The sequence below is a fragment of the Nomascus leucogenys genome, chromosome 6 (genome assembly GCF_006542625.1).
Source record: "Nomascus leucogenys isolate Asia chromosome 6, Asia_NLE_v1, whole genome shotgun sequence".
NCBI lineage: Eukaryota > Metazoa > Chordata > Mammalia > Primates > Hylobatidae > Nomascus > Nomascus leucogenys.
In genome coordinates, this window is record NC_044386.1 from 13859853 (window position 1) to 13883305 (window position 23453).

The following is a 23453-nucleotide window of genomic DNA, read 5'->3' on the forward strand; positions in this document are numbered from 1 at the left end:
AAGACACTTTGCTTTAGATTAGAGCCAGATTTAACAGCACTCCAACAATTGTAAATATGAAGCCGCCCTTTAATCACAGCCTGGGTCTGGCCCCAGGTGCACGGCACAAGGCATTTCAGATCAGTCTTCCCTACACAATGGGTACTTAGCAATGTGGAATGGCTGACTTAAAAACAGATCTGGGGTCGGATGCAGTGGCTCACGCCTGTAATCTCAGCACTTTAGGAGGCCGAGGCAGGTGAATCACCTGAAGTCAGGAGTTTGAGACCAGCCTGGCAAACATGGCAAAACCCCGTCTCTACTAAAAATATAAAAAAAGTTAGCCGGGCATTGTGGCGGGTGCCTGTAATCCCAGCTACTCTGGAGGCTGAGGCAGGAAAATCGCTTGAACCCGGGAGGTGGAGGTTGCAGTGAGCCGAGATTGCGCTATTGCACTCCAGCCTGGGCGGCAAGAGCAAAACTCCATTTCAAAAACAAAAACAACCAAACAAAAAAACCAAACATATCTGGGTCCAGAAAGCATTGAGTGAGTTGTGTAAGCCTTTGTATCTCCCAGTATCTACCAGGTTCACTGTGTTCTGTTGCCTGATTTTTTTCCATAGTAAGTTAACAAAACCACAGGATATTAAAAAGTAAAAAACATAACCTCCACGGAAATGTTTACCAAATCCCACAGACATGAACTGATCTCCCTGGTATGAGCTGTCTAGATCATTCAATCCTAAAAGAAATGCCAACACTGTAAACTTCAGATCTAGAGACCAGAAATATCTTCGTACTGCAGTCCGAGATTCCTCAGGACAGGAGGCACCAATTCACCCCCAATCCTGCCAGTCATTTTATGCTAATACTAGCAACAAGCATTCCTTGCAAGTAGGAAGGAGTGCTGTGCCCCTGGGGCACGGGTCCAGGTGGTAACCCGTCCTCGCTGAGAGGAGGTCTGGTGTACAAGCTGCCCAGCTCATCTCCTGTCTGGGAAACCTATGAAGCACTGATGTGTAGACAGATTATCTTTTGGGGTTCAGTACATAAGTTGGGCCCATAAGCCCACCCTGGCCACAGTAACAGAGTGGTCCCCTAGTCTGATTCCTCTGGGCCTTTGGAGGAGAATGTCCCTTTCCATGCTTCCTGCAGGTTCCATCATGGTTATAAGGCCCTGGGCAAAAGCCCTGCAGTCCTGCTCCAGTGAACGGCACCTCCCTGCCTCTGCCACTTGTGTCACTTCCACCTGAGATGGGACTGCGTGGCCTTTGACTGCTCCTGTCCACCCAGCAGCTGAAATTCCTGGCAACCCCAGAGCTGGGCAACAGGAAGGTGAGGGCACCTGCAGCACCCGGCCTGGGGTCATCCTGAGCCTCGCAGTCCTGGGGGTAGGTGTGCATTCTTGCTGTCCACACCATTCCAGCCAATGCATCTCTGCTCTCCTGAAAACTCCCTGCTTTTTTGAGATTCACACCCCTAGCCATATTCCTCTTTCATCTTAGAGTTCCAAATGGAGAAGTTGATCCCTTCTAGTCCCTTAGATTTTCACTGGGGACTCTGCCACTTGGCTCAGAGTCTCCTCTGCATTTCAACTCTGCAGGGAAGGCATTTCAATATCATCTGGTCAACCCACCCAATGCCCTCTGAGTTCTTTGACCTCCTCCATGCCAGTGACCTCTGCTCTGCTTCAAGCACCCACTCTTGTGGCCACACCTTTGCCTCCATCATCCAGAGTTGCTCCACTTCTCAAATTTCAGTTAAGATCTCCAGCTGCAATTTCTGCCCTTTCAGCTTTCTCTGTTTCTCCCACTCCCTCGATTCTAAACTTCATTAAGCTTGTCACTCTCTCGACTCCCCACTTTCCCTCTCATCGCTCCTCCTGTCTTCCTTACTACTGCAGCCTACACTTCAGGGTCATCACTTAACCCCACCCTTGCCAAAACCCACAACTCACTGCCTGCAAATCTCTAGCCTTGGATTCACCTGACTGACCTATTCCACCCTTAACTGTATTTGTAGAATTCTACTTGGGCTTTGAGAGTTGCTGAAACGAATACACAGCCACACAGTCTGCTGCCACTGCACACTCATGGTCTCCAATGCCCCCTGCATGCTGTCAGCTGCCCAATTACTCCTCTAGTCTTTCCCATTCCCTGCTCTCAGTACTCCTAGGCTGGGAAGACTTTGAGATGCATTCCTTCTTACTCAGCAGATAACCTCACCTCTTATTCATCTGGAATGTGGAACCCATCAGGTAGAAACTAAATTTCTTATTGCTTCTCTCTCTGAAACTACAAAACTCAACAAAACACATCTGACCTAAGCTCTTCCTCACCTCCTCCCTCCTTCACAAAGGAAAGGTGGGCCTGACCAGGGTGAGTGTGGGGCCATCCATCTGGGGCTCTACCTTTATGTTCCTCTGACCGTTTCAGGAGCCTTGTTCAAATCCACCATCTTCCTCTCTTTTTTGTCTGATCTTTGCTACTTGACTGGCCTTCCCATCAATGTTTACACAGGCAAAAGTCTCTTCCATCCTAAAAAAGAAACCCTCTCTTGACTCCCAACGTCCTCTAGTTCCCACCCTCTTTCTTGTCTTCCCTCCTCTGTGCTCTGCAGCCCCTTGTGCAGATCTGAGACTCTGTTATTGCCGTCGTCAAGGTGTACAGCAGTTACCTGCTTACCTGACCGCCCATATCACCAGTCTGTTACCTCCTTGAGGCAGGGACTGGGCTTATTTGTCACCAGTTTTTCTGCATTTACTTAGCACAATGCTTGAAACCCAATACATGCACAAATGAATGTGTATTAACTGTGATACAACACTTATGTCTGGTCATTCATAAATAAAGTCTTCCAACTGTAGGTTTAGACTTCTGGATGAAAAACCCATACTTTTTTGGGTAGAATCTATGAACTTAAAATATGCAAAGTGCTGACAATGTCACTGTACCTATTCATGTAGTTCTGATCGTTTCTCAATAGATGGGTAGGTCTTTCATGACCATTTCCACCAAGCCACACTGAGCACCCAGTTGGCTGCTTAACTGTAGACACACGGACATGAACAGAATGCAGCAATGGGCCACATAATTAGCCTCCTTGGTGTAAAGCGAAAGTAAAGATTTTTTTCAACTCTTTTTGGATGTCAATTGGGATAGAGAACAAGCTGTTCCATTATGGAGTCAAATCTTGTAACAGAAGTTAGTTGCCATGAGGAGGAAATCAGAAATTCACATTCAAAGGATAACAGCTTTTTTTTTTTTTTTTTTTTTTTTTCTGACCAGACCCTGGAGAAGCTGAGCGTGCCGCTGACAGAGAACCACCTTTCACTGTGAATAAAGGGTGCCTGGACAGGTGACAGGGCATTCAGGAGAGGTGGACGTGCAAGTCAGGACCTGCCAAGGGCTGCTGGGCCCTGACCTTGTTATACACATTCATGACCACATGGTTAGAAACTAAAATCATGGACCAGACGCGGTGGCTCACGTCTGTAATCCCAGCACTTTGGGAGGCCGAGCTGGGTGGATTACCTGAGGTCAGGAGTTCAAGACCAGCCTGGCCAACATGGCGAAACCTCGTCTCTACTAAAAATACAAAAATTAGCTGGGCATGGTGGCACATGCCTGTAGTCCCAGCTACTTGGCAGGCTGAGGCAGGAGAATCACTTGAACGCAGGAGGCGGAGGTTGCAGTGAGCCGAGATCATACCACTGCACTCCAGCCTAGCCAACAGAGTTAGACTCTGTCTCAAAAAAAAAACCAAACCAAAACAAAATCGTGTTTCTCATATGGAAACAGCCTTTCAAATTCTTCCACAAAAAAGGGTGTCCAGTTGGAAGCTGATACTGTTTCCTAAAATAGCAAGAGATTATTATGTGAAATGTTGAAAGTTGCATTTTTGACTTTTGGTAAGATGAATACTTCCTTTACTTGCCTCATCCTGGACTAGAAAAAACAATGACACCTAAGAGCCAGGTAATTGTTTTGTCTCGTTCAGAACCAGCCTGGGCTGCCATCTATCTAATCCTGTTGATAAAAGACAACTCCTCCGTCTACAGCTTCAACAATCTCATTATACTTATGACGACATCAAGGAAACTGACCATTGTAGTAGATGAAATCTAGTTTTAAAATCTGCCTTACACCCTAAGTCCTCAGAAAATGTACATGTGTGGACCCGTGGAAAAGTCAGAAGTACATGTGCAGGCACAGTTACCTGTGGGAAGAGCTTCTTCCAAAGACATGAAGAATCAGCAATTTTGGATTTCGGTCCTCTCAAGGAGCCTGGGTTCCTGTAATTTTCCACTGTTATTGTTCTGTTGGTCCGAGTTTAGAAAAGTGGCTTGGGTTAAACTGGATCATTTGTCTTCCCGGTAGTTTTCCAGCCATGCTTTATTTTCCCAGGGATCTATACAGCTCTAAATGAGACTCCCTCACTCTGTTTAGCTAGAGCTTCAGCCAAGAACTTCACGCCCACACATGAGGTTGTGGTTCAGGGGGAGCAGCAGTCAAACGGAACCTGGTCCCTTCAGGAGTCAAAGTGACTGCTCTGTGTGGTGCTGTCCATATTTAGTGCTTCCTGAAAACCCCAAGACAACATTGGGCAAATCCAAAATACAACAGTGGTGTTTTCAGTCATCTCCCACACCCGGAGAGGAGCTTCCATAAAGAATAGGGACAAACAACCAAGCAGGGTACGACGATGTTTGGCTAACTCACCTTTCTCCTGTTGGTGTCTTCAATACATCAGGAGAAAACAAAAAGCATTTTCCTGTATGACCTCTTAGTATGAAAATATGCTCCACCATGAAAGGGTAGACTTAGTGTCATAAGACCCTCTTTGAATCCTCCTGATCTCTCATGAAACATGAAGCTTATTCACCCAGCTAAATTTAACCTCAAGATGGTAGAAGGCCTGACAAGAAAGGATTGCTACCATGAAAGTTGTAGTGTATTTAAACCCCAAAGCTTCCGGTGCCATTTAAGAATGCTTATTCCCCACCTCAATCTCACAGCTTTACTACATTTCCTAATTTTTTATACCTATAAAGAGAGATGGTTCTCAAATGATATTGCTTAGTTAATATCTCAAGATTCTGCCCAAATTTTGATTTTTTGTTGTTGTTTGTTTATTTTTTGAGACAGAGTCTTGCATTGTCACTCCGTAGAGACGGGTTTCACCATGTTGGCCAGGCTGGTCTCAAATTCCTGACCTCAGGTGTTCCGCCCACCTCTGCCTCCCAAAGTTCTGGGATTACAGGCGTGAGCCACTGTGCCTGGCTAAAATATACAGTTTCATAGAAGAAATAAGACCTAGCATTCGATAGATTAGTAGAGTGACTGTAGTTTACGATAATTTATTATATATTTCAAATAGGTAGAAGAGAATAATTAGAATGTTTCTAGCATAAAAAGAAGACAAATATTTAAGGTGATGGATAGCCTAATTACACTGATTTGATCTTCACAAATTATCTCAATGCACAAAATTGCCACACAAATCCCAAAATATGTATATTATATATCAAATTTTAAAAAAGAAGTTTTCAAACATGCCTTCAGGTTTAGATTTGTAAATCTAAAGACTTAGAAAATTTATCTCAAACACCCCATTTTCAGAAAGTTACTTGAGTATGTGCTTCTACAAAATGAAAGTGTATGGCCTGGCAGATCACCTGAGGTCATGAGTTCGAGACCAGCCTGGCCAACATGGCGAAACGCTGTCTCTACTAAAAAATGGCAAAAATTAGCTGGGCATGGTGGCACACGCCTATAATCCCAGCTACTCTTGAGGCTGAGGCTAGAGAATCACTTGAACCTGGGAGGCGGAGGTTGCAGTGAGCCAAGATCTCACCACTGCACTCCAGCCTGGGTGACAGAGGGAGACTCTCTCGAAAGAGAGAAAGAGAAGAGAAGAGGAAGGAGAGAGAGAGAGGAAGGAAGGAAGGAAGGAGGGAGGGAGGGAGGGAGGGAGGGAGGGAAGGAAGGGAGGGAGGGAAGGAGGGAGGGAGGGATTCTTTCCAAATTTTGAACCACCACCACCAACTCCATAAACAACAATCTGGAATACAGGTTTACATCTGGGATCCTCGGAGTCTTTTAACCAACTCTCCCTACCTACTGTCTCCCTGCTTGGTAGCAGATTTTTTTTCTTGATGACCCCAGTGCCTTAACTGTGGCCGTGGATCCCGAGCAGCTCAGAATCTCCATTCCTTCTTCTGACTCAAGTGCAACTTCAAGCTGTGTCATCTACTGCCTTCCATGGACGTTTACAAGTGTGTTTATACTAAGTAAAAAAAGAGTGAAGACCTATTTGCATTTGGACCTTAAGAAATCCAGTGACCATGATAATGATGATGACGATCTCAGCAGCTAGCACTGACTGAGTGCTCACCCTGTGGCAGACACTATTCTAAGATCTTACTTTCCCCTGACAACACTGTGAGGGAGATATTTTTATTCCCCAGTTTACTGGGGAGGAAACTGATGTATGGAGAGGCTAAATCACTCATCCAGGGTGGACACAAAGCTCAGAGAAAAATCCAGAGAGCTTGGCTTCACAGCTAGCGATCCTAACCCTCATTCTATTATACTAAAACCAAAGTAAAGTAAAACCCTTTACTTTGAATTAGAGATTATAGTTGATGCTAAATTCTGCCTACTAGCAATACTTTAAACAGAGAGGACTAGCTATCAGATCAAAGAGAACTTTTGACTAAAGACTATCTTTACAAAAAATTCCAAAGATCCTAAAGTAAATATTATTTTTTAAACAGTACTATACAACAAGCATTACGGCGTAGATGTAAAGGCTGAACTGAGTGTGACTAAAGACGTATTTAATATATCTGAGCCATGCCAAGAAAATGAGAATAAAAGAAATCAGGTCAATTATATTGTGCAATCACGACTGTGAAGCTTGGTGAAGAGTTTGAAACCTGTAAATCCAGCACCACACAGGCCATCTTGCAAAGCTCATGCACCTGCTCATTGTCACCAGTGCAGTGGGGATGCCAAGAGAACCCCTATAGCGGCCTACTGAAGATGAGGACAAGAACCTCTAGGGGCTCCTTTTGTACATGGCAGAGTGTATTATACAAGGATCTTTAACTTTTCCAAAGTTTTCTTCACTTCTCAGCTGTGGGGTTCATTTACTTCTGCGTGAGGGATCCGTTAGAACTCACTATTGGTATTTATGTAACTGGCACGCATCAAGTTTTGTGAATGAGTTCTAAGGGTCTGGGGCGCTTGATCTGGTTGTTTTTAGGAGGTGAGAGAGAGTTAAAAGCAGTCATTAAACAAGTTAGTCTGCTCAGCCCATGACCAGTCTCACTGAGCCATTTGTTAGGAATCAGTAACACTGCCTACAAGTATCAGGACAAGAGAAGACACTGTGGCACAGAAGAGGGTAGCCACCATTCTAACACACACACACACACACACACACACACACACACACACACACCCCACATGGAGATAGGAGTCTCGGCAAAATTAAAATAGCACTATTTTACTTAATTGTGACAAGGCTGTCTTCAGCATTTGCTTTGCTGTGTGCAAATAGGAATGTCATTACCTCGCCATCCCACACTACTGCTATTGGTTTAAATTATTGATGCACAGTATTTTAGATGAAGTAAAATCGTCTCACTGAATTAAGTTGTTTAGAACATAATACAAGAAAGCACAAAGGATATGATTGTGGCACCCCAAGAATTTGCAGAGTCAACAGTGTCATTTGTTGTAACAGCAATTTAAGAATTATATGTCCTGTATTTGTTTTGTCTTTACAATGATATCCATGCTTTATGCCTAAGGTTTTTCACCTTAAAAAGTGGCGTGATAATGTAATAAGCTAGAGAATAATGTGAATAAAATTAAAGTGCTTTGAAAAATGCTAAAGATGGGAAAATGAATTCATTTTTATCACTTGCTATTTCATGCATACATGATATAGGAGGTAGTAAGTGCCCATGCTGTGCTTCACTCTGTAAATCCAGATTCACTGTGACTCAGACCTTGTTTCTGAAAATTAGAGTAGCTGAAGAGTTGTCTTGCTCCAGCCCTTTCACCTGCACGGGTAAGGAGACCAAGGAGACCCAGTGAAAGGAGGCAGCTTTGACCTCCACCTTGCCCTCAGCGCCCTGGGGGGATGCTGCAGCATCAGAAGGCATATTTGTTGGTGGAGTACATGAATTCATCCAAGAAACATTTACAGATCCCATGAATAGTAACAACCTCTTACGTACGCAGTACTGCACATTCTTGAACATGACTTCACGTTACCTTATTGGTTTTATCTAACAAGGTAACAAGGTAAGTTTTATCTAACAATATAACAGGGTAAGAACTGAAAATTCCCACGATGTGGATAAGGAAATCGAGGCTCAAAAAGATTCCATGCCCTGCCCTAGGTTCCTGGTTAATATATGGTGCTGCCGAATAGAACCAGTGAGACTGCCAGCCTGCCTGGTGCTCCTTCCTCTGCGCCTCAACACTGGACTGAAGAGGGTGGGGCGGTGCGGCCAGGATAAACACGTCTCTACCATCATCAGGCTGGCAAAGCTGGTGAGCGGTGGTGCATGGCCTCACACAGAAATGCTTTATTACCTGCCCAGGCAATTAAGTAGGAAAAATAATTATCACTAAAAGAAGTGGTTATTTTAAAGTCATGGCTACCTAGTTTGGGGAACTGTAGTGCCCTCATAAAGAATGTAAGTCATGCTGTTGGAGGCATTTCCCTCTAAACAGAGTAAGGAGCAGGGTCATGGTATTTAGTGACAGAGCGTTGGCCTGGCCAACCTCTACCTGGAAGTCTGGGTCAAGAAATCCTACAGGACAAGCAGTGCAAGAACACTCCCAGGACTGAAGCTTCCAAGGAGCTCCCCAAAGAAAAGGAAGGTATCTCAGTGATGGATCACTCTTCTCTGCCTTCTAATTCTCACCTAAAATGAGCAAGTGAGGCCCTAGAAAAGGCACTTGCTGAAGTTAGTACAACCCCCAATCAAGGCTGCAACAACTCTGGACAGAGGAAGATTTGAGATGTGCCCACCAACAGCAGGACAGTGGACTGTGGAAAGCTCCATTGGTCAGTGCTCTTCCAGTGACTCTGGATACCACCTTCAATCTGCCATGTGCGGTGGCTTGGACTTTTCCTTCATTTCTGCTCATTTTTCTGACAGCTGAGGGCTGAGAGCAAACAGTGAGGCTCTCCCCCAAAATATCCACTGCCCAGAGTTATTTAAGCCTTTTTGAGATCTGTGAGATTTCTACTCAGAGACCCCAAAACAAAAAAGATGAATATCCATAGGTACAAGTACTAAATCCTACCAGGTGATATGGTTTGGATGTTTGTCTCCTCCAAATCTCACACTGAAATGTGATTCCCAGTGTGGGAGCTGAGGCCTGGAGGGAGGTGAGAGGATCTTGGGGGTGGATCCCTCAGGAATGGTTCAGCACCATGGTGATGAGTGAGTTCTCGCTCAATTCACGCAAGATCTGGTTGTTTAAAAGGCTGGGACCTTCCACTCCTCCCTCTCTTGCTCTCACCATGTGGTTTGCCTACTCCCCGTTCACCTTCTGCCATGATTGGAAGCTTCCTGAGGCCTCCGCAGGAGCCAAACAGATGCCAGCACTATGCTTCCTGTACAGCCTGCAGCATTGTAAGCCAATTAAACCTCATCTCTTCTCATTATAAGTTACCCAGTCTCAGGTATTTTCTTACAGCAATGCAAAAACTAATACACCAGTTGAAACTAAATTGAAACTGTTATTTTAAAACATCATGTAGGAAAATTTTAATATAAATATGTTAAGAGAAAAACTCTCTTTTCATTCTAATAAAACTCCTTAGTATCTGTTTATTATTTAAAAGTAATCTGTATCGGCAGGGCGCGGTGCCTCATGCCTGTAATCCCAACACTTTGGGAGGCTGAGGTGGGTGGATTACGAGGTCAGGAGTTTGAGACCAAGATGGTGAAACCCCATCTCTACTAAAAATAAAAAAAATTAGCCAGGCATGGTGGCAAGTGCCTGTAATCCCAGCTACTTGGGAGGCTGAGGCAGGAGAATAGCTTGAACCAAGGAGGCAGAGGTTGCAGTGAGCCGAGATCACGCCACTGCACTCCAGCCTGGGTGAGAAAGTGAGACTCCATCTCAAAAAAAAAAAAAAAAAAAAAAAAGTATTCTGTATCAGGGAGAAAAAGTAAAAAAACAAAGTCTATTTTCTTTGTCTTTGATGGCACATTCTTGGGTCTTATTAGACTGATATCAGACTCATAAACTGTGTCACTCCCAGTATAAAAGAGACAAAACTATAAACTTCCTGGAAATAAATTAAAGAAGTAGTTCCTAAATAAAGAAAACCACAGCATTTTATTAAAGTTCATAAAATGAGACCTGAATAAATGGAGAGGCAAACTACGTTCCTTGATGAGAAGACGTAATGTCATAAATATGTCAGAGCTCTTTCTGAACTCATTTGTAAATCTGATGGCGTTCCAGTCAGAATTCTAGTGATTTGCATTTTTATTTGGACCTGGGAAAAATGAGTTTTAACTCCACATAGGAGAAAAAACAAGAGAAATGTGATAGAGGACACTAGTGAGGGGCACTTGCCTTAGCAGATATCAAAGTAACTACAGAGAAGCCGGCTCCCAGAAGAAGCAATGCTCATAGGGCACAGACACATGAAAAGATGCTCTGCCTCAGCCAAAGTCACAGAAGGAAAAACTGAAACAAGATTGTTGTCAAATTTTAAAAATTAAAATAACTGTTAAAACCTAGCGCTAGCAAAGACAAGGAGTAATGGGAAATGTCAGATAGTATTGGTGGGTGTGTAAACTGCTATAATTGTGTGGAAAAGGAACATATCAAGAGGTATTACAATTAAAAGTGTGACAACTCCTTGACCCAGTAATCCCCCTTCAGAAATCCATCTAAACAAAAGCCCCAGTACACAATGAAGTGTACAAATAGACGTTCATGAAGGTGTTCTTTGTCATGACACACAGCTGATAATAATCCATGTGTCCACCAACATAGGAAAGGTTAAATAATTATGGTTCATCCAGAGGGCAGAAGGTCACCCACCAAACATGAAGTGAAAGTCAATGTACTGAAGTAGAAAGAGGCCCAAGAAACAGGCCAGGTGCAGTGGCTCACGCCTGTAGTTCCAGCACTTTGGAAGGCTGAGGCGGGTGGATCACCTGGGGTCAGGAGTTTAAGACCAGCCTAACCAACGTGGTGAAACCCCGTCTCTACTAAAAATACAAAAATTAGCCTGGCATGGTGGTGCGTGCCTGTAATCCCAGCTACTTGGGAAGCTGAGGCAGGAGAATCGCTTGAACCTGGGAAGTGGAGGTTGCAGTGAGCCAAGATAGCGCCATTGCACTCCAGCCTGGGCAACAGAGCAAGACTCCATCTCAAAAAAAGAAAAAAAGAAAAATGCCCAAGAAACAGTGTTAAGTAGAAGTAAGTTGCAAGTCAAACAATATAGAATATTCTCATTCTGTTAAAAACATAAAAAAAAGACCCTAAAAAAATGTGTGAGTATATTTGTATGAGCAGAGAGACAGCTAGAGACTGACATACACCAAGCTGTTGATCCTGGTTATTTTTGAAGAAGTGGGATTAAAAAGGGCAGGAATGGGACAATTATTAACTTGATACACTTCTGTATCATTTTACTTTTGATAAAGAGCAGAGCAGATGCTGCTTTTATTAATTTAAAATGAAAAAAATGAAAGCAACTTTATTAAGGCAGACAAAATAAATGAAATGCGTAATTTTCTAGGGTGCAAAGCCAAGGAAGCACCCGGCAAAGCAAAGGTTGACAGGTCACTGGCGTGCTTTGAGTAATCACCTGTGATGGCATCATAAGCAGAAGCCTCCCTGCTCATCTCACTTGAAAAACACTGTGAATTCCGATAGTTTGAAACACAAGGCTACATACTAGGAGTTATGTGCTGGTCATAAGACAGCTGTGAGGCTCCCAAACCCACACCTTCGGCCATGAGAAAAGAGGAATCTTCTCCCTGTTGGACTCACTTTCCTGTTAGTGCTGGTTTAAGCCCTTCATGACCTACTTCCCTTTTTTGGACTTCAGCACCTTAATCATGATTGGTTTACAAATAGGTAAAACAATTCTAACAGTCGGATTAGAGCACGAAGGCATTGAGTGCAGTCTGCTGGGTCCAAGAAGGCTTCTTGGAGCCCTAAAAGCTTACCAGGACTGTCAGTGCTGCCCTTGTTAGAACTCTAAGTTATCAAGGCCAACCTCTGGATTTCCTGACTGTGCTGTCTTCACCCCAACGAAATGCCAGCAGAATGGCTTCCTCTTGTCTTCTGCCCATCCTCTGAGAACAAGGTCAATTCCTTCCTCCCTCAGGAAACCTCCTTAACCCGCCTAAGCCACATGATTGCTCCTGTCCCAGGGATTATCACTGTCATGTATTTACTCAAAGAACTACTTCATGTATTCAAAGATACTTCATGATTGTGGTGTATCTGCCTGGCACCATCTCTTGGTTGATGAATGTGCATGACGTGGTGGCCAACCTGTTAACTTTTTATGGCCATCACATCATGTACATTGCTCATGAAAGAGCATGGTGTCAGGCAGATACGACACACACACTAAGTATATCTGAACATTTCTTTACATCCCTCAAAGCCTTAGAATTAGGGGCTTGTATCTGATCGTTAGTGACTAATTAATTGCCATAAGGATTAGGCACTTTCGTATGACAAGAAGGAGAATGAAGTCAGGAGCTGAAGATGGAAAAAGTGGTGGAGAAGGCTGTAGAAAGGCAGGGAGAAATACACAGAGAAGGACTGTCACTGTAACAGGCTAAGACAGAAACACAGGGGGATAGCTACGCAAGTCACACAGGTTAATAATGCTAACTGACCAAAATGAGTGGAAAGGGAACTTTAGAATGAAGGTATGCGGAATGCTCCCTGAGCAGCTATGCAAAAAGGGGGGGCCGCAGGGGGAAGGTGCTTCACATGCCTTCGTGCCAATTGGATTCTTTGGACATAACTACATCTAAACTTATTTGGGCCAGGCGCAGTGGCTCACGCCTGTAATCCCAGCACTTTGGGAGGCCAAGGCGGGTGGATCACCTGAGCCCAGGAGTTTGAGGCCAGCCTGGCCAACATAGTGAAATCCCATCTCTACAAAAATTAGCCAGGCATGGTGGTACACGCCTGTAGTCCCAGCTACTCGGGAGGCTGAGGCAGGAGAATCGCTTGAACCTTGGAGGCAGAGGTTACAATGAGCCAAGATTGCGCCATTGCACTCCAGCCTGGGCGACGGGAATGAAACCCTGTCTCCAACAACAACAACAAGAAAAACAACAACAACAACTCGGTTAGCATATATACCATAGTATTTATATAAGAACGTAAGAATGGTTCCAAACTCAGTGTTAGAACTGTTTTACAAAGTCTGACTTTTGAGCTTCCCCATGAGTTAAATGCATTTTTTAAAAGCGAATTTAACATCCTTGCATCACATTTAGGTCCCATTCAACTATCCTAAATTCATGTTGTACTTCCAGAATGGTGGTGATAAAAACAAACAAACAAACAAACAAAAAAACAAGCTCTATGTCTAAGCTGTGTCTATCTAGGAATTTTCTAAAGTATTCAGTGTTTGGCTTGGTAACCTCTCTTTAACACTAAGGAATAAACCACAGTAAATATTTCTTTCTATTTTACTGAGAGTAAAAGGGAGTCTCCTAAAATTATTGATTAACTTTCAAGATGGCAAAGTGCAGATTTTTAAAATTGTACTTTAAGAATAAAACAATGATAATTTTGGACTTTGAGCAGTACACATTTTCTGTCTCCCTCTCTTTCTCTCTCTTTTGAGACAGGATCTCACTCTGTTGCCTGGCTGGAGTGCAGCGGTGCGATCTCGGCTCACTGCAACCTCGATTCCCGGGCTCAAGTGATTCTCCAGCCTCAGTCTCCCCAGTAGTTGGGATTATAGTTGCGTGTCACCATGCCTGGCTAATTTTGTATTTTTAGTACAGATTGGGTTTCACTGTGTTGTCCAGGCTGGTCTCGAACTCCTGGGCTCAAGCAATCTACCCGCCTCGGCCTCCCAAAGTGCTGCGATTACAGGCGTAAGCCACCAGGCCCGGCTCACATTTTCATTCTGTGTAAAATTAACAGCTCCGACAATACAGTTTAGTCTGCTTTAAAGTAAGTCTTATAATACCTTCCAATTCCCCAATATAGAATATGATGCTTCTTCACAAGTTAAAATGCATTAAGATTTCTACTCCACCTCCCTCCTCACATCATTCTAAAAGTACAGAACAAAAATGTTTCTCCATAATTACTTACTTCCATATGAAGATAAAAGTACACTAAACAGATAAAACATGACATAAACTACTATACCACCTAATTTTTAAACCCCTCAAACACACTTGGAACTTAAGACTAGTCCCATATGAATGTGTTCTTGGCTGATGCAAAAAATGAAGAATTAAAAGAGAAAAACACAGATCAGGGAAAAACAGGAAGTCCCAACTTTGAAAAACACTCAATCCACCTTCTATGCAAACCACAAAAAGATTAGACAAACTAAGTATGTGTTGACATTGGCTGTAAATTTTGAAAAGGGAGAGAACATTAAAATATATCTGGAGTGAGACTCAAATCACTTATTCACTGGTTCTTTTCTTTTTCTTTCTTTTTGTTAAATATAATTTTAAAGAAACTGCTCCGTGGAAAGCTAAAATTATTTTCATATTCATCCCTGAGTCTCACTCTGTCACCCAGGCTGGACTGCAGTGGTGTGATCTCGGCTCACTGCAACCTTCGCTTCCGGGGTTCGAGCAATTCTCTTGTCTCAGCCTCCCTGAGTAGGGGGGACTATAGGCGATCGTTACCATGCCCAGTTAATTTTTTGTATTTTTAGTAGAGACAGGGTTTTGCCATGTTGGCCAGGCTGGTCTTGAACTCCTTACCTCAAGAGATCCACCTGCCTTGGCCTCCCAAAGCACTAGAATCACACGTGTGAGCCACTACGCCCGGCCAAGATCCAGCTCTTTTCACACACCCTCCTGTGTGTATTAGGGCCTGTGGTGGGCATTTGCTCATGAGTTCTCTCACTTCATTAATCCTACTGAAAAACCTAGCAAGGTAGAGAGTCTTAGCTCTTGTGAAGGACAAGATGATTGAGACTCATAGGGGAAAAAACGATTTACCCAAGGCCATAAAGCTATTAGTGGCAACATTGGGACTTTGGCCTCTAAATCCAGCCACGTAAGCTGGAAATCACGTGGACCATTAGGCTGATATCTGAGTTTCCCCCTACTAGCTGTGTTATCTTAGGCCCCTTCGGGTGCCTGGAGAGGGATGTGAAGAACCTTAACTCTGGGGTGGGTGCATGAGCTCAGTCTGAAAGAGGTGGCCATGCTGACCCAAACTGCCTGACATGTCATGACTCCTCATTCAGCAGGGAAGTGAGGAACAGCAAAATGAAGAACTGTGGTAGTTGCTTGGTGATTTCCATAAAAAATGCAAAGATCTAGACTCAATGAAGTAGTTTCAAAAGCACCTTCTATACCAAGTCTGTCTGCTGCCTACCCAAGCTCCTACGGCTATAATAAGCCTTTTCTTAGCTTCATTTTCTTTTTATACGAATGGTTCCCTTGTTGTAAAAAAAATGCATAAAAATTGGTTTTGAATAAATCAGCCACCCCAAAGCCAGCTTTTGACTTTTGCCTAGTCAAAAGCTAAGCAAAATCAAGCCCACTTACTACTCAATATTTATCCTCATTGAATTTGACAGCTTTGGAAGGAAAGCGCCCAGTGTGTGCAAAGAATGCTAGTTTTGCATTTTCAAAAACAGCTTCCAGTGATAGCTCATGAAGTCAAAAGTCTACCCCAGCCTCTCCCTGGAGAGCCCTCCCAACTTTTACCTTCTACTCCAGCAAACCTCTGCCACGCAGGTGCTACTTGAAGGGGCTCATCCAGCAATTGCTTGGCTAAGAAGGATTTGTTCAGTACCTGTTATGTGCCTCGTACTCTACTAGGCAAGAACCATGGACCACACATAAGAGGTTTAAAAGTTGGTCCCTGCCTTCAAGGAGGTCATGATGAGAACATGGAACAGGCACAGGACAAAAATGGTGGTACTGATTCAATCAGCAAGAGTAAGTTGCCTGTGCTGAAGATGGTGAGGGTCCTGGATCCCTTGGGATGAGGGTGGAGGGCTCTGAGGGGGTACAGGGAGTGCCAGAGCTCAGCCTGCTCTGGGCTCAGAGAGGAACAGAGGCTGGCTCAAGGAAGCGTGCATGGAGTGGAGAGAAATTAGGTCAGGTGTCTAGAGTCAACTCCCATTATACTGGGCAGGGGAATTTAGATTGGATATGATTGCGATAGGAAAGGCTGCAAGCTTGCGAGTGGAGGATTTATGAAGAACAATCTGGGAAGAATGTGCATAGTGGACTAGAGTGGCAAAAAACAGAGTCAGGAAACCAACTCTTGCCAGAGTGGCAGGGAAGAGGTGGTTGGTCTGGGACCCAGACTGGTGATGATGGGACAGGAGGGTGAAAGCCAACATTTATTTGGATGTGAGAACTAAGATCTGTTTCTTATCTGCTGCCAGGGGCCCTCCTCCCCAGGTGAATCTCCCTCACAGTGAGGAATGGACCTCCTTCACCACCCTATCTAGGCTGATGAACACTGATGAAAGGAAAGAATGATTTGGGGGTTTCTAGCTGAGGAGGCAGCTGGGTGCTGGTGAACACAGCTAAAAAACACTACCCAGAACTGACTACTCATCCTTGAAGTTACATGAAATAAAAATAAAACAGGGCTGGGCACAGTGGCTCACGCTTGTAATCCTAGCACTTTGGGAGGCTGAGACAGGTGGATCACCTGAGTTCAGGAGTTCGAGACCAGCCTGGCCAACATGGCAAAACCCTGCCTCTACTAAAAATACAAAAAATTAGCCAGATGTGGTGGCAGACACCTGTAATCGCAGCTACTCGGGAGGCTGAGGCAGGAGAGTCGCTTGAACCTAGGAGTTGCAGGTTGCAGTGAGCCAAGATTATGCCACCACACTCCAGCCTGGGCAACAAGAGAGAAACTCCAACATATATATATATATATATATAATTTATTTATATATATAATTTATTTATATATAATTTAATTTATATATATATTATATATATATAATTTATTTATATATTATATATATATATATAATTTATTTATATATATAATTTATTTATATATTATATATATAAATAAAACAACACTTAGTTACAACAAAGCCTAAAATAAAAGAGAGGTGGGCACTCTTACCAAAGTTTAAGGAGGGAGGGATGCGTCAGCAGAGCCAGGCTGCCTTGGACTTGGTCTGCTTTGACCCTGACATCTAAGGGTTCTGGGGCTGGAAAGAGGCCCACGGAGACACTCTGGGTTGCTGAAGACCCAGCGAGGACTCACCTCTGCCACTCAGTCATAGCCAAAGACCTAACCCCTAAATGTCCCTCAGCTATGGTAGCTTTGCCCAGTAGCTCTTGGGTATTTCTCCAATTCCCAGGAGCTACGCCCATGTGAAACTGGCAGTGTGTGAGGACTGCAGGGGATCAGAGGCAGTGAGACCACCGGACACCCAGTGGCCGGTTCTCTGGCGGAACAGCAAGGTAAGTGGGAAGAGGCTGAGTAACGTGAGATGCACCAGGGTGAAGAGGCAGGATAAACAGGCAAAGGGCAAGCAGCCAGGCCGGGAGTCTTGCAGGAATGGTGGCTGCAAATCTCAATGGTGCTGTTCTCGCCTTCACTGCTGCAGCTCCTCTTGCCCTGGAGAAACCCAATCCCAAGTGAGTTTGTCCTGGAAGTTTGCAAGTGACACCTAACGGCCCAGCCAGCTGTGTGGCCTTGCAGGGGCAGTAAGCGAGGCCCTGGCAGGAGCATTTCCCTGCCCTGTTCGCTCTCTCCTGGGGCAGTAAATCCTCTCCCTCATCATTTGCTATCACTGCATTTCTGTGTGGCTGACTGTTAAACAATGAATGGGGCGACCGCCCACTGGGAGAAAAATGTTTTTCTCTAAGTAGAAGAAGTAATGCTATCCACTGATCCATTCTGGCCTGCAAAGCAAATGTGTTTGCTAAGCCAACACTTATCTGATGGTGATCTTCTGTTGGGACAAACAGAAATATCACTAAGATCTCTTTACACTGGTGAGAACCAAACCTCGTAGGATGCAGACAGAGTCAATGCAACTAACTGCAGGGCTTTATTCTCCAGGAAGTCCTAACAGCTTTGGGCAATAAGGCATTGTTGGGAAGTGTACTGGGAAAGCCAGCCTATTCTAGAGCAGCAGAGCCTATCTTCAAAGGACATTTATTTTAGCCACAGAGACCTGGAAAAAGCTGAATTTCTCATGCTGGAACTATACCCTGCAGCTTCCTGTGTGCCCAGCACTGACCGTGAATCCATGATGTAGCTATAGTGGGGACCACAGAAAGGAGGCAGGTGAAGTGCAGAGAGGGGCCCTGGCCATGAACGTGGGCTAAAGACAGCTCGGGGAGCACAGGGAGCATGTGTAAGAGGCTCTGGGGATGTTCCATTGAATGCCTCTTCTCTCCCTCTCTTCTTTCGTATCCTAATTATCTAATAGTTGTACTACCACAGAAAATCCTTTTGCTTACTGTTGGATCACAGTCTTAAGATAAATGTCCCCAGGTTTACTAACTGCTTTAATTTGGAAATGTGCTGTGGTGAAAAGCTGACTCCCAAAGGCAGATCATTTCTTCCAGTACTGTTCAATTATTTTTCCCATAGAGGTGACAAACTTCAGAAGCAGATGAGAGAGCTTGCTGCAAGTCATATAAGAAGCTTGCTCCTGAACAGATGGGGTCTTGAGATTAGTAAACCAACATGTGGAATTGACTAGTTGTTTTGTTTCCTGGAATGATGTTAGGGTTGCACTGAGTGCTGCATTGCCCTTCGAAGAAATATATACGGCATTTGCCTCCGCGCAAGGTGAGGGAATGAAAATTGAATTCCGTTGGTGCTTTGGAAGGCATGGTCTTGTGTTTTCCTTTGCTGTACTGTGTCTGTTCTGAGATAATGGAAGTTGGAGGTGGTACACAGAAACAATATGTGCCTGGCACTACTTGTCTGAGTGACAGAAAAATGCCTGGATGCAAGTCTGGTCCAACGTGCATCCACCCACAGCATCTCACTCGTCACACATCACTGCAGGCAGCTGCTCTTTTCGGAAGCTGATCCTTCACGTGCGTGCCCAGAAACATTTCCCATTTTCTTGGTGGCATGCTAATGGCAAAGCAAAATCTAGTTGCTGACTTGGAGCCATTACCACCAGCCATGAAAAGGTAGTCAGCAAAAAGAGAGTGGAAAAAATTTATCTTCAACAATGGTGGTAAAATCCAATTGTGACCTACTAAACAATGGTGTTTATTACTTGAACAGTGAACATTTTCTGCATTTGGAAAAAAAATTTTATTCTGAACTAGAGAGATCCCTATAATAATACGTTGTGGTTCTTAAACTCATCTTAAGTTAAAATAATCCCCAAATCATATGTAATTGATGGATAGGATGTAAAAAACCAAGAAGAAAAAATTCTGGACTCCTTCAGCAAACCTTCGCCCTTTCCAAATGAGAACTACATAAAGGATGCTGCAAAAGCAGATTAAAAGCTGGGTGCGGTGGCTCACGCCTGTAATCCCGGCACTTTGGGAGGCGGAGGCAGGTGGATCACTTGAGACCAGGAGCTTGAGACCAGCCTGGCCAACATGGTGAAACCCCATTTTTAGTCTCTATTAAAAATACAAAACAATTAGTCGGCGTGGTGGCACATGTCTGTAATCCCAGCTACTCAGGAGGCTGAGGCACAAGGATCAGGTGAACCTGGGAGGTAGAAGTTGCAGTGAGCCAAGAATACACCACTGCACTCCAACCTGGGTGACAGAGTGAGACTGTGTCTCAAAAAAAAAAAAAAAAACAGATTATATAGCCCAACATATATAAAAGCAAATATCCTAAGATAAGCTCTGAGACCGTGAGGCTGGTTAATTATTCCTTTTGCAACGTGACACCTTACTAGTGTCCTATTTGGAGCCTTTGACAGTTAAAATTATTTTGAACATATTTTCCTTCCCAATTGTCGGAGTAGATCTTAGCTGAAAAAATTCTTTTTGATGTGATATTTTTACAAAGAAATTTGTATCTGTGCCTTTTGGGTACAGGCATATTCAGACCTTGTTTTATTGAGCTTCACTTTCCTGTGCATTGCAAATGTGTTTTGTTTTTTTTATGTAGAAAAGCAATTTATTCCATTTTAAGCACTTACACAGTTAGTCATGGAGAGTAACAGGCCTGCTGGTGAAACAGGTCGCCCAAAATGGAGATGGCATCAAACTAGTGGTCAAGGACTAACTCCTAAAAAAAAAGCAACTCTTATCAAGGATTAATTTTTAAAACAAACACAAGTTCCTGATTCACTCTTCTCAACTTGACAGTCTACCTGTGGTATAACTGTCAGGTAAAAACATACATCTTTACAACTTGGTGGTCCCAAGTTAAAAAAAAAAACAAAACACCAACAAAAAAAAACACCATTTCACAGACAGGAAATAAACAGCATGAAAACCTCTCAAGAACTATACTAATGAGCAAAAATATATGAATATATGGGGAAAGAGGAATGTGTTGATTTGACTTAACTGAAGAAACCAAGAGGAAACTGGTCTATGTATGAAAATGTGCATCCTGGAAAGTCAGGTGTCAAGATTTTCGAGTAGGAATCTATATGACTTGAATCTCCCCTATTTCCTGAATAAAATGACGTCTTTCAGTATTTATACTTCATAGCTCAGACATCTACCTCATTTGGCTCTATTCCTTACTCACTCTAGCCTTCACTTAAATGAGTCTGAAAAACTTGGGGATATAGCATAAGAAAAAAAATAATCACACATAATATTCCCCTTTCTGTAGCTACTTTAGACCTGGGTTACTCGAAAATTCCTGAAGAAAATTTCAACGTAAGTCTGTAGCTTTGTTGAATCAAGCCCCCCCATTAATATTTAGAAAACACCCACTGTTTGGGCCAATAGCATTATCGGTGGTACCTATTATATAGAGGGATAGCTGAATAAAGTCTGCCTCAAAACCAGTGTTAAATCACTCTCAGGGTTGAGAAGAAAAAAGCGGAGTCTAAAATCACAAGAAGTAAAGACATATCTAGGACCCTTGTCCTTCTGGATCCATGCTTCCTTCAGGGTCTTCATCATTATAAATGTTCTCTGCCATTTGCCACACTTGCATGATATTGTCTTCTGATACAGAACAAATCACCCAAGGTTCACTGGGATTCCAGGAGAAATCAGATATCTTGACAGTGTGACCACCATGAATAAACAACAACTCTGGTGGCCCATCTTCTGCATTTTCTGGGGATTGTTCCTCTCCAATTTTACTTAAATCCCAGACATTCAGTCTGCGATCAGTACCACTGGAAGCTAAAATAGTCTCATTGTGAGGTGACCACTGAACCTGGACTATTTCATCCTTATGTGACTCAAAGGAATGCAACTTAAGTTTCAGATTTCTCAGATCCCACAAGGCAACAGTCTTGTCAGCTGATCCTGTGGCAAGAATGAACTCACTGTAAGGATTGAAAGAAAGGCAGTTCACTTCAGCAGTGTGAGTGTCAACTGAGTGGCTTGGTTTGGAAGTATCGTTTGAACGAGTATCCCAAATCATAAGTTTCTGATCATCAGCAACTGACACAAACAGAGACTCACGAAGTAGATGCCAGGAAACATCTTCTACACTGCCGTATGCCCTGTAATGGTGGTCTTCGCTCACAGCACGCTGCCACGCCGACGCAGACCCCTCTCTGCACACCAGCCCGCCCGCACCCACCATGGCCACAGTTCAGCGGCTGGAAGGAAGATGGCGCCTGGTGGACAGCAAAGGCTTTGATGAATACATGAAGGAGCTAGGAGTGGGAATAGCTTTGCGAAAAATGGGGGCAATGGCCAAGCCAGATTGTATCATCACTTGTGATGGCAAAAACCTCACCATAAAAACTGAGAGCACTTTGAAAACAACCCAGTTTTCTTGTACCCTGGGAGAGAAGTTTGAAGAAACAACAGCTGATGGCAGAAAAACTCAGACTGTCTGCAACTTTACAGATGGTGCATTGGTTCAGCATCAGGAGTGGGATGGGAAGGAAAGCACAATAACCAGAAAATTGAAAGATGGGGAATTAGTGGTGGAGTGTGTCATGAACAATGTCGCCTGTACTCGGATCTATGAAAAAGTAGAATAAAAATTCCATCATCACTTTGGACAGGAGTTAACTAAGATAATGACCAAGCTCAGTTCAATGAGCAAATCTCCATACTGTTTCTTTCTTTTTTTTTTATTACTGTGTTCAATTATCTTTATCACAAACATTTTACATGCAGCTATTTCAAAGTGTGTTGGATTAATTAGGATCATCCCTTTGGTTAATAAATAAATGTGTTTGTGCTAATAAAAAAAAAAAAAAAAGATGGTCTTCGCATCTACCACTTTTCCCTCCTTTGGAACGGCACTGATGTCCCGTGGTCATCTGAAGCACTAAGTAAGTGCCCACTGAGATTTAGGTTCCAAGAAAGCCCATAGCCTTCCTTCTGATGTCCACGGAGACGCAAGTCTGGGTTGCATTCTCCAGAAGGATCTGGTTTAGAAGGATGTTTTGTATAGTCAAAGACAAGAACATCACTGGAAGGAGTCTTTGTAGCGATGATACAAGGGTTCTGGGGCATATAACGGGCCCTGTTTACTTCTCCTTCATGGTTGATCTTGATTTCTATTTCAATTTTTCCACTAACTGAACCAAAACCTCCAAATTCTCCTTTCTCACTGTCGTAGTGTGATGCATCAAACTGAGCATCATCATCAGGGAGTTGCACACTGGCTATAACAAAATGGTTTTGTTCATCCGATGTGTGTGTCCCCAGGACAAGGCGATGAATGCTGAAATCTTTCCCTTCTGGTCTGGTTACATCTGGAAGCCACTGGGCAGTTAGGCTGGGCCACTCCAGAGCATGGGTCATCACCAAATCATAAAGAAAAGGGGTGTTCTTTTTCCATATTTTGTATTCCTCGTTGATCACTCGTTCTTCCACTGTGTCGTCGAAGGCTGCTTCCTTGTCGGCCATGGTGGGCAGGAGAGCCGGGGGAATCCTGGGGTCGAGCGTTGCGGGAGGGGCAGGGAGGCTGCAGGTGCTCACTCTGCGCACGCGGCCTCTTTTTTTTTTTTTTTTTTTTTTTTTTTTTTAACAAATTGAAGGTTTGTGGCAACCCTGTGTCAAGCAAGTCTATTGGCACCATTTTTCCAAAAGCACATGCTCACTCTCTGTCTCTTTGTGTCACATTTTGGTAACTCGCAATATTTCAAACTTTTTCCTTATTATT

General features: G+C 43.6%; 2 protein-coding genes and 1 pseudogene across 3 annotated transcripts in view; 1 reads left to right on the plus strand and 2 right to left on the minus strand.

The window, feature by feature from the left end:
- ANKH (ANKH inorganic pyrophosphate transport regulator) overlaps nt 1-23453 on the minus strand; it is a 174609-nt gene that overhangs the window by 72789 nt on the left and 78367 nt on the right. The window lies entirely within an intron of this gene.
- LOC100584595 (histone-binding protein RBBP4-like) lies at nt 20290-23291 on the minus strand. Its single transcript, XM_012501692.2, is given in 3 exon segments — nt 20290-21819; nt 22525-22597; nt 22600-23291. Coding segments are annotated over 3 exon segments (1263 nt in total). The 5' UTR covers nt 23198-23291; the 3' UTR covers nt 20290-21227.
- LOC105738687 lies at nt 21858-22531 on the plus strand (annotated as a pseudogene). Its single transcript, XR_001114532.2, has one exon. The product of XR_001114532.2 is annotated as a fatty acid-binding protein 5 pseudogene (transcript).